The 12,422-nt window shown below is 33.8% G+C and overlaps 1 protein-coding gene across 1 annotated transcript in view; it reads right to left on the bottom strand.

Moving 5' to 3' along the window:
* Positions 1–3,053: 3,053 nt before the first annotated feature.
* LOC129957154 (cytochrome P450 3A24-like) overlaps positions 3,054–12,422 on the bottom strand; it is a 57,969-nt gene continuing 48,600 nt past the window's right edge. The window contains exon 14 of the mRNA XM_056069327.1: positions 3,054–3,310. Within this exon, the coding sequence (XP_055925302.1) occupies positions 3,233–3,310 (78 nt within the window). The 3' untranslated portion in view covers positions 3,054–3,232. The remainder of the gene's footprint in view (positions 3,311–12,422) is intronic.

Raw genomic sequence — 12,422 nt, 5'->3', positions numbered from 1 at the left:
AACATATACTTTTGATTTGTGTTGCACAATTTGTTTCAGACTTTCATAAAATGTATATTTTTAAATCGTATCAAATTTTTAAAAATGCAATTCCATATTAAGGGTTTAATAGCCTAAAGTCAATGGAAGGGGAAGTTGGTAGCCAAAGGTGGATAGTAGTTACGAAAAAGTAGATTAATGTGCGATCTTTGATTTATAAATCGCTGGGACGCTGCTAATGTACAAGCATCATAAAACTTTATATATTTTTGAGATTTTTTCCGACCGATTAAAACCATAATTTGACGCAGAAGCAGAATTGTAGTCGCAAAAATATCATTAATAAACATAAAATTTGCCAAGTCATTACATTTTGGGGATACATGCTCGGAAAGCGAAAACGACAAACGGACAATAGGACTTGGTTCCAAATTTGATAGATATCTATCCCTTTGATATTTAATTCATGCGCAAAATGTTATTCATCTAGCTCTCTAACGTTTTGCAATTGTCATGTTAGTTTATATTTGGGAAGACTTCCTTTATCTGAATAAATACAAAATTTGGTTTTAAAAAAAATCTACAGATATAGAATAGGGACGCGATCATAGATTGAATGTCAGCCACCTGGTTCAAATGAGTTATGGTGTTCAACATAGATGAATACGATTCCTAAATTGTGCTTTTCAAACTCGGAGGTCTGAAGCATAGAGGTAAATCAATCTCAAGTTCGAATTTCTCGATTATAGAATTAAATTTGAATATTTCGTATGGGGAGAAAGCCAACGCGATGAACCAGATGTTTTAAATATCAATATTGTGCTTTTACAATATTGATATTTCAACTATCACTAATGTTCTAGACTTCAATGAGATTTTTGAAATTCTTTCAGGCGAAGTCTCTTTCCACCTGTGCGTCAACATGGGATTACTATTTTTAATTCTATTAATAATTACTATTTTTAATACATCAAGATGGGAATACTATTTTTAAAAAATCAAACGAATTTAATTTGGCCCGCGAATTTGTACCAAACTTTTGCTCACGTATGTCGTATTGTCTGCCGCCCCAATAATTACTTTCTCGTATACGTAGTATAGTATAGTATAGTTTAGTTATATTAACGTCCCGTTGTAAAGCCACACTAGGGCTATTTTGGGACGGACCTCGTAATTTTGAATCGCGGTCAGATGACGAGGACGACACCTGAGCTGGCACCCCCCTCTCCACACCAGCGGGAGGACGTTTGGCACGACGGATTTAACGTGCAGCAGACCCCCTTACACGACAGTTCTTCGGTGGAATCGGGTGTCGAACCTGAAACCCTACGGCTCACAAACCGAGACTTTACTACCAGGCCACCGAGGTCTTATACGTAGTATAGAGAAAGTATAATTAGGTTCAAAAAAAAAATTTTTTTTTTTTGAAGTCGCGATTTTGACGAATCTCTACGATTCAGACCTCCCTGAGTTTGGAAAACGAATTTTTAGGAAATATCCGTCTGTCGTTCGGTACAAAGGTAGTTCAAAAATGCTTTGAACTAAATGGTTGGAAATTGGTATATGATATTTACGCTAAATTTGCAAATTTTGAATGAAATCGGCTCAGGGGAAATCCAGCTGTTTGAATACAAGTTAGCACAGGTAGATACAAAACGAAGATTACTAGACGGATAAAATTCGTTGCACAAATTTAACATCTATAGTGTAGACATCTTTTAAATTTTGATCGAAATCCAATACGGGGTTGATCGTCTTTACTGTGGTGAATAGCTTATAAGCCAATTGACAGCTACGCTACCTGAGCAATTGTCTTTGTATCGTGGACATGTTACTGACTGCGAACCACTAGGTCCCAGGTTCCATCCTCGCGCATCTCAAACCGCCATATTGGTGACCTCGGACGATGAACCTTTATCCTCCGTACAGCTATTGTGGCGCCATCTACCCATAGCAACACAAAGCCGTCAGATTCGCTTGTCGCAGCACCAGCAACCACTCACCCACACGCGCTCGCCATAACGCGTGGCGCTACTCAAATGGGTACAAGCACATTAGAATCAACAGCTAATACATCACCACTCAACAGCATATCGTTCGTCTCATTTCCGACTCACTAGAGTGAGAGTCTGTGGTGAAAGCTTATAAGCCAGTTAACAGCTACGCTACCCGAGCGATTGCTTTTGTATCGTAGTCATGTTATTGGGCTGCGAACCACAAGGGCCCAGGTTCTATCCTCACTCAATCCAATTCGCAACAGTACTTTCAGAATAACCAGGGTAACTCAAAAACGCTATGACTTAAATATATTAAATTTGATACAGGATTTTGTGATTAAGTGTAGTTTTATGCCACATTTTTGTTTCAATCGGTTGGGAAGAACGCCTTTGAAACTCAAATTCGATTTTTGGATATTAATGGTATGCCAGTGTGTAATTGCCAAAACTCTCGCCAAGGATCACGATAGATTTAGTAAAAATGATAAATTCACGCCAAATGTTAATATTCGTAACTATTGTACGCCAATAACAAGCAAGGACGTTCACTGAGATTACGTCATTATTAGAGAATGTGCCAGAATATTTTGGGGTAGATTTCAGCAGCTGGGTTTTATGCATATGAATATGATTTCGTAGAAATAAGCAAGATAATGTGTCGCTTATAAAATTTTATTTCTGAAAATTCAGCTAAAGAAAGCAACTTAAATACTAAAAAGATAATATTTTATATATATTTTTAGGATTACGGAGGAATTATGAGATGACAGAAAGCTCTTTGGTTATCCAATCAACTTCATTCTTTTTACAGGAATTGAATGTTTCCATATTTATTTCATGCTTTGTTTATTCTTGTATCAGATTGAAAATTCAGGGAAAAGAAATTTATCATTTTCCAATTTATTGAAGTGTTGAGAACTGACATCAAAATTACGAGTACAATTCTGTCATGTATATGTATGTGTGTAATATCAAATTTTATAAAGAAGAACATTAAATATTTATTAGAATTTTGTTAAAAAGATATAAAAAACGAATAAACTTTTTTGTTGACAATCAATAAATCGAGATTATTGATAAAATGGCGGAACATAGATGTAGTTATAGAAATCCACATTTCTTTCAAGGTGGAAAACAAAACAAAAAGTTATTCATTTTAACTTTTTAATAACAAACAAATCACAATTTTATCTTAACTTATTTCACGTTAAGAAATTTATACAGTTTCGTACAGCTTCGAAATTCGATGACAAACATCACAAAGGCTCAGCTTTTGTCCATATTCCTCGTTTTGGATTTATTGTAGCTGGTGTAATCTTTAAAGTTAGTGGTTCCTGAAAAACAATGGCATTAATTAGTTGTCTATTTAGTAAAAATCAAAATTTTTACTTTTTTTCATTTGCGAAATATGCAAAAGGTTATTTTTACTTGTCGATTACAATTCGAAGTATTGCAATCGATAAGGAATCCGAATGCGAAATTCTGACCAATTTCTGTTTTGGACCTACATGAGGTTTTCAAATTCTGTCTATGAAAGCAATGATAACTGAAATATTTTACACCAAATTTCATTTGTGTAGCTCAAAGACTTTATACAAAATTCCCGATTTCTATCCAAGTTCAGGCAAAATATTTTCACGGAGTCTCTGGCTCTTCGAGTATTAGGGGTTTCGATAATTTTAAATCTGGAAGTTCAGAAATGAAATTTTATATACAATTTCGGCCCCTAAAATCTTGATTTTTTTTTTCAAACTTTGAATTAAATCTATCCAAGTGTTGTCCGTTTGTTAGTTTGTAATTTTGCATGCACATAAATGCGATAATTCAAAATGCAGCATCTTTGATAAATGAAATTTGTTAAGTAGTCTTGTATTTACAATTGTAGCCTGTGCACAATCTTTATTTCAATCGGTCGAAAAAACTTTCAAAATACATATTGTGTTTTTTCCACTATATTATGTATCACAATATGTTCATGTGTGGGATTCTGTAAATTTCTGTACTTAAGGTGTTCATTATGTCCAGGAAGTTTCGGAGATACTAATTACACTGGAACAATTTCCGATAAAACATTAGTTAGAACAATTCTAATTAATGAACTCTTGACTATGCTTATCAGCATTAATTCGGACTATATTATGTTCAATATATCCAAGGAAAATGAGAAAGTCTAAGCAAGTGCATCCATTAGTCGAACTGCTCTTTGCCGTAAACAGAATAATAATTGCGAAACTCCTTCAGTAAAAATAACGTCTTAACTTCTTTTCTTCATATTACTTAGGCTCAAATGTTACGAAAATATCAGAGAGAAAGACTTTTAATTCTTTTTGAAGCACTTTTATTTAACTTGATATCTTTCATGTCTGTAAAGACTTGACTGATTTGAATTTACTTTGTGTTTTGAATGATACTTCGTTATTTTTCAGTCATCAGATTTTAAAATTAAATTAATCGAATAATTAATAATTAAATTCTGGAAATTTAGAAATAATGTGTAGTGATCGTGCTTTCATCAAGATGACGTCCTAATTTTTTTTATCCATTGTTGAATTGAATATATGGACCACCATCCTTAATGGTGACCGTAGAAGAGAATTGATGTTGTTTCCTATACGTGAGGTCTGACTTCTTGCGTACTGCCGACCACCCTGCTACCACTGCACGTAGCAGTGTCGACAGGATTTGTCATGGTCGAATGCTGCTTTTAGCATAGTCCGTCCATAACGCTGATCTATTCATCAAACTGATATCCTCTTCGAGGCATTTGGCTCTTTTCCACAAAGAGGTCAATCGTTGACCTTCCTCCCCATCTTCCCTTTCACTTATCTTCCTATTAAACAAAGAAAAGGCCATCATTTAAAGAAAATTTCATCAAACGTAAGGTCCGACTATGGCCTTCCGCTAAAGGCCGTTAATGTAAGTGTTATCAAATAAGCATCACCCATGCTGGAAAAATATTCTTTGTTTGGAATATGCCAAAACATCTTCGTTTTTCGTCGCTTAAAGAAATTTTCACATTGCATTTCATAAAACACCAGCGAACCGTTATAATGTCGAACGAAAGATGAAGGAATGTCAGGACGCGGGATGCTCATGTAAGAAAACCAGCCCAGCACCCACATTCACCAAAACCAAAGTGATTGAAAAATTCGTGAAACATGTTCATGAAGTCATGAAATATCAAACCATCGCAAGAGTTCAAAACTAAATGTATCTAAAATAATAGTGTGGCATGTGTTAACTGACGCGTTTGACTTATTAATAGGGGACGTTCAATATGGATCATGCAACTATCTTTCGCTACTTTATGCACTTCTCCTTCAAACCAATCGAATTACGGGAAGTTACAGCTGCAAAGTTTTTACTATAATAAAACTCGAACTTTTCTATTAATATTGGTACGTATTCATAATTTGTACATCATCACTGTTACATCAAAATATTGTATGAGAAAAACTACATACAATTTTTGAAATTCAGATGTAACAATTAAAAACCATAATGGTAAAATAAATTTCGTACAATGTACTGTCATTATTCAATATGTTTGAAACAATTAGAGAGCAGATGTAGCTTCCCTATACAAGTACTTAGCATTTATAATATAATTTGGAAAATTTGACGTACATTTTGGTATACCATAGTCGACACTTTTCATTCGGGTTTTCGAAAAGCTCTCAAGATGAAGCAAATTGCATTGATACTGATGTTTAAACTACCATTTAAATGGCAATCTAAAATATGTACTTTAAAGTTAGCTTTCTAATACAGTAATATCAATAAATTAAATGCTACCGCAACAGAAATAATAATCTTCGTTTAATCTTATATTTTTGGCAAGCCCTTATTAGTGATTTTTTTGTTTTAATTTACGTAAGACTTAAATCATTATCTCTTCATCAGATGGAAAACCTTGGCTGCTTTTTTAAATCTCTGTAAACATCTAACAAGTTTACATCAAATACTGGCATATTTCTCGCTCGTCACTTACTGATAATTTTCAATTGGAATTTATTCAGAAAAAAAGTCACTTAAAAGGGGCGATTTTATCTTCAAAATTTAACTTGCATTTTCCCCGCAGAAAAAATATTCAAATATATTCACAGTAAATTAAATTTCAACAACACTCCACAGTACGTGCTTCATAAGGAATGTTTGTACAATATATTGTGTTGGAAGCAGAGGTATGGAATAATGATGTAAAACCTGCCTCTTTTTCAAGCAAACCTAATTAAAAATATGAATATACATATATAACAATTTGCTGTCAAAAAAAGTGGCGCTATGTAATGTTTTTATTGCATTTCATTAAAGCGCGATATGTTAAAAAAAAAAAAAAAAAACGCGAAAATCTTTTACGGGATGTATCTATCAGATGTTCAAACCTTCTTTCCTGAAGAAAAGCTAAAAACCTTCACAACAATTGTTTAAACCACACTAGGTGGTATGAAACGCATTAATATTCAGCTATTGACAAGCTAGGACTACTTCTAATACTAGATGCGGCTCAAAAATTGTCAGCAGATACATCTTACCGATTGGCTTCTTACCGCGAATTATCATAGCAGATTTACAGCGTCGTGTTACCCAAGAATATTGTAAGGCAATTAAAAAAAAATTTAATCTGAAAATCTATTAATTTTCAAGTTTCAGTTCTAATTATATCATTAGTAAGAGAGTAGTTATATGATGATTAGTTAATCCCCATTAATTAATTATCATATCAGTTAATATCTTAACAATTAGATCATAATTTTTCCGTTCAAACGATTATAAAAATTTAAATGGGAATTCACCTATATTAAGAGAACTGTTTAGTATAATTTGATTCTTATAAGATGGTGGAAATGATGTCAAAATTGTTTATAATCAAGACGAATCTATTTGGGTTAATTAGTAGAAGACTGTGGACAGTGGCGGATTTTCATTTTAAGGCATCTGGGCGAATTTGTTTTTCTTTGGTTTTCTAGTGAAAAATCTACATTTTGTCATACTTCACCAAACAAATTATTTGAGATAATTTTAAAAATTCTTTAACAAGATTTCCAAAAAATTTTTAACGGATGTTCCAACACTTTCCAAAGGAATTTTTAAGGTCGTCTGGGTTTCACGGGAGATGTGTGGACGGGCATTGAAATGGGAAAGGATCAAATGTTGTATGAGAAGACCTGGCCGTTTGTTTTTGATTACTTTCGGTAGTTTCGTCAGTGTACTGCAGTCTTGTGTTGAAATGACAGTGTTATCTTGGGGCAGGAAATTAATCAAGAGTGACCCACGGAAATCGAAGAATCAAAAACCGTATTATACCGCACGTTGTTCTGTGTTTGTTATCTGGACGAATCCACGTAGGCGCGACTTTACTTCCGATCAATTTTCTCTACCATTAACAGCTTCCACTGTAGAACGCCGCATGCACTGCACTTCTCTTACCACCCTATATATCCCTGTTCGGTGATGTTGCTATAGCTGTAATTATTCTAATGCAATTGCAATTGTCCATTTTTCATTTGGGCAACCTAATAAATACCAATGCTTCAGGCTGAAAGGAACTGCAAGTGGTCGATTAAAAAATGTCTGATGCCAGCTTGACGTCTTGAATGGAGAGTTCTTGCTCACCAGCGCCACTAACGGACTCGACCAGAGTTAGGAGTTGAATGCCAGCCTCCATAAGACGAGGAGAGCAGGTGGGTCTGAAAAGAACTTAGCTTGAAAGGCGATGACGAACTTGGAGTAGTTTTGATACTTTTACCTTTTTACGTTATTTTTATTTCACATCCTAACTCAATTCTTTTATTCCATGAAATATCTACAATTCAATAATCGTGATTATTGCTGCCGGTCATTCCCTATAAATGTTATTCGCCAAAATGCAAAATAAACAAATTTATTTTTAAAAAAAATCTATAAATTATATAAGAAAGTGCGAGCATGACACATTTTGCTAGACAAATTGCCAGTATCATCTTATCCATTATCTTTATTTAATTCAGTGTTTAGAAAACAATGAGTGTTTTCTCAAATGATTATATGTATGATTATATTCGTCAAATGTACGAATATGGATACTATGCAAATAGAGATGCATAATCCACGATTTTTTGAATAACAAATAATTTTGCTATTGTTATTTTTAAATATTTGTTCCAAATATCTGTTATTTCAATCATATTAATTAAAAATTACTTTGTATTAAATATAAAATTTATTAATTGTAATTAATACTTAATTTACTAATTGAAGTAACGTATGAATAAATTAATTTATCTATTTGAGCTTACTTCTTAAATTTGATATTAATTTGAATTTGATTAAATTTGATAAAACTATTTATTTAATTTCTTTATTGGAGTAAACCATTTTCTGAAATATTTGAATTAAATATGTCATTTCTTTAAATTGTTTACTTTAGTTCCATATTTTACCAACAGTTGGCGCCAGCAGTAAACGGAATATATGCAAAATCAAGTCGCAAACTATTAAAAATGGTATGTATGGAATAGTGCATCATCAAATGCGAATATCAGAAAGTCAAGGTCACTCATGAAGTGGAGCGGCGACTTCACACTTTCCAGTGAAGTCACCGCTCCGATAAATTTCATTGATATGCAATTCAATTATACGCTAATTCCAAGAATAACCGGTCCGTTCACTTTTCAACCCATTCACAACGGCAACGTCGTGATGTTCCGGAGTTCCGCGAGGAGACAATGTGGTCACGAGCACCTCCACATCATAATTTGGAATAAATACTTTAATTTGTTAGTTTAGGGAAAAGTTAAAATTAATTGAAAGTAGTTTAGACGAGCGCAATAAAGCTCTAACGTCATGAAAATTGGAATTTAATTATTATTAATATTATTTATGATATAATTGATTTATTAAAAATAATATAAAGATTATTTATGGGGTATAAAGGATTTACGTTGCACGTGCCTTTTCTATGGGGGCTGGATTTAATTGGACTGTTTAAAAAATTTCCAGAAAAATTTTTCTCGCGTGTATCGTAGCTATCTAAGTTCCCAAACAGTAATAATTTTGAGAATTTTAAGCCACCAGATTGGCAACAGAGTTAAGAAATTCTCAGCTTTTTTACAGCTGGGAAATTAATGTAAACATTATCAATTGCAGCCCTAGGTGTTTTCCTAGAGATGGGTAACGTTGGATCGTAGATAGGTATTTTTAGTAGCTCGTTGCGAATCTGAGGTAATTTTTCGAATAACTTAATTGACGTTCTTATAATAAATTCCGAAACAGGTTCAACTTTGAGGTCGTTATGAATTATTTTTCCTCTGACATACCAGGGTGCGTCAACAATTTTCCTCAGTTATCTGTTTTGAAAAACTTGCAACTTCTAAATGTTTCCGGCGGATGTGGCCTCCCAAATTTGAGAGCCGTACATCAGAACTGGTCTTAAAATAGCTTTGTAGAGCAGAAGCTTGAGCCTAATTGATAGCTTGCTCCATGGAGAAATTAAGCTGTTGAGTTTACTACTCATTCTAGTAGTTTTTGAAGAGGACTGCTTTAATATGACTATTAAAGCTTAATTTTGCGTCTAAAACTAACTCTAGGTATTTATATTCTTTTACAAAGGGGACGAGTTGGCCGAAAATTTGGATTGGGGCTAGATCAGGCATTATCATTTTTTTAGAAAATAGGAGGCATGCGCATTTATTTGGGTTGACTTTTATTTTCCAGCCGATGAGCCAGCACTGTAAAACGGTCAGGTATTGTTGTATGTTTGCAATGATTGTGTGTGGATACCTATGCTGTGTGAAAATGGCGGTATCGTCTGCAAAGCTTGTTAAATGACAATTACTAGCTCTAGGTAGATCGTTAACATAAATGTCAAAAAGAGTTGGAGTAAGTAAACTCCCTTGCGCACAACCGCTCAGGATTGGTCTGGGGGATGAAATTACATCGTTTACTTGTATCCGCAAATTACGAGAGATCCTATTCACAGGTTTCTCCTTTTCTGTTTTGTACGAGAGCTTCTTTTGGACAGATCGTATCGATTGTTACTTTCGATCGTGATCCAAGGCCTGTAATCGAAATATCGCCAGTAAGATCGTATCAAGGATTTGAATCACACCCCTCTTTGAAAAGTATTGATCACTGATATTTGTGACTTTATGATATTGGTTACGTAATAACCGCTCTGAAAATATTCGTCATCCCTACTATACAATCAATAAATATATGAAAAGATATGCATTTCACAAAATGGAATAAAATAAAAAAAGACAAAAAAAAATTAGCATGATGTTAAATTAAAAATGTGCTGAAATACGAAGCTAAGTTGTCCTCAGAATTTAGATACTCAATTAATTGTCCTCAGAAATTAAAACAGAGGCCATAGATTGAATATTGCCAAGAGACGATTGAATAGGATCGTAAACATCAAAATCTGCCACAGCTGCAAAGCCGACCTTTAGCCGATTGGACCGATTGCTTTCAATAGGTCTCCATGCTTAAGAAGCCCTAGCCAAAGTGCTATAAAAATATACTCGAAATTATCTATACATAGTATAAAATGAAGTCTCCTGAAAGCGTTTGTATATTAAAACCAGAAAAACTCGAGAAATACTTAACTAATTTTGGAGATATTTGTACCCTTTTGTAGGGCATTTATTGGGGAAGGTTGTAGTATATTGAAGTCATATCAAAATACAAAAAAGGAGTTACAATTGCTATTTTAATTATTCTCCTACTATGATTCGCGCATGCGTAAAGCAGCAGTATCTGTGCTTTGCACTTATCCGCGCGTGAGCGGAAATCTCAAACTTCGCATGTGCAAATAGCAAGAGCTGTGGTATTCATATGCGATACATTTCTTTGTTTACGTCTGATTTTTACCAGATTTTCAAATCTCATTATCCCCAAAAGAAGGAAATTCAACCTTGGCCGGAGCACATTAACTGCCAAAACGCTTCGTCTGTTGCGCGATAATGAAAATGTAGAGGAAAGAAACGTTAGGTTAGTGAATATCAGAGAATGAATGTCCACACTTTCTTCAAAGGAGAGTTTTCTGCTGAGCGAAGTAACCACCTCTCTTTAAATCGCACTGCAATTGAATTACAGAGACAGAATGAATCTCGCCTGCCGGCGGACAGAGAAAGACATTTAAATTTGAGACACAAGAGAAGAAGTGAAAGAACAAACGTTCCTGATATTTGGTCCGAAAAGGCTCAGCTCTGAATTTCGATCCATGTGTGGATTACAGAAATGATGACTCGGTTTCAAAGGAACAATGTCTGTAGTCTATCCATATTATCCAGCTTTAAGAACAGCTTTGATATACAGTCATTTTCGCCAAAAAAATAATTTATCGCCAAATTTTATCGAAATGGTCAAATGTGGCGAGAATGGCAGCAATAGGGTAACGGTACTAAAAGCGCCACCGAAAAATTGCCAATCTCGCAAGGCGCAAAATGACTGCATACCAAAGCCTAGCCCAGTTTTAAAATGGAAAGATGAATCAAAAGGCATGTGTTGTTTACAAGAAAAAATTGTACATAAAATTGTAATTTACAAGGGAATTTTTTGTACCGTCGGTCTAAAAAGTATTGAAACTATTCCGAAACCCATATTCCCATAATAAATAACAAATATCTTTCACCCAGAATATATTGATATCTTAAAAACATATAAATAAATTATATATTTTTAAACAGCGTATACCTTCAAATTGAATGACATATTTTTCTTGATAAAGGTAATATAAAGTGATTCCACACACGTATTTTCTGACGGATTACACAAGTATTCATAGGATAAACATAACGAAAATTAATGTAGCATATAAAAATGTCAATATTTATTTTTAATGCCATATTCATTTGATATATTTTTGAACGTTAAAATTCATTGCTGATCAAAGGAATATTCCTTCTTTAAACTCTACTTTCGACAGTTTAAGGCCGAATATACTAGCGATATTTCTGTATTACATATTCCACAGTCCATGCTATTAAAAAGATAGCATGTGAAAAACAATGATATTCCCATATTTTCCATATTCATTTTTTAATAACTGTGTGGTGAAAGCCTATAAGCTAGTTAATAGCTACGCTACCCGAGCTTTTGTATCATGGTCATGTTACTAGGCTGCGAACCACTAGGTCCCAGGTTCTATCCTCGCTCATCAGAATTCGTCACAACTGTCTTTTTATCTGGATTTTCATTTTCATAAAATAAGATTTCATTTTTTTTTAAACACGATTAAGGGCAACCCTTAAATTAGATCTTATTAATTGGGTACGAGAAATATCTTCTAATTGCAATAGGATTGCCATTTATGTTGAATTCAATAATGTTTATTCCAATCATTACACAAATCCATGCTTTACTACCATATTTCTGCCATTTTATATTATATGTACAGTGGCTCAAACAATTGAGAGTACACCTTACTTTTCCTTGATAAATCTGACTTTCAATATAAATAAC

The sequence above is a fragment of the Argiope bruennichi genome, chromosome 11 (genome assembly GCF_947563725.1).
Source record: "Argiope bruennichi chromosome 11, qqArgBrue1.1, whole genome shotgun sequence".
Classification (NCBI taxonomy): domain Eukaryota; kingdom Metazoa; phylum Arthropoda; class Arachnida; order Araneae; family Araneidae; genus Argiope; species Argiope bruennichi.
Note: the sequence above shows the minus strand (reverse complement) of the source record. Positions and strands in the feature narration are given on the sequence as shown.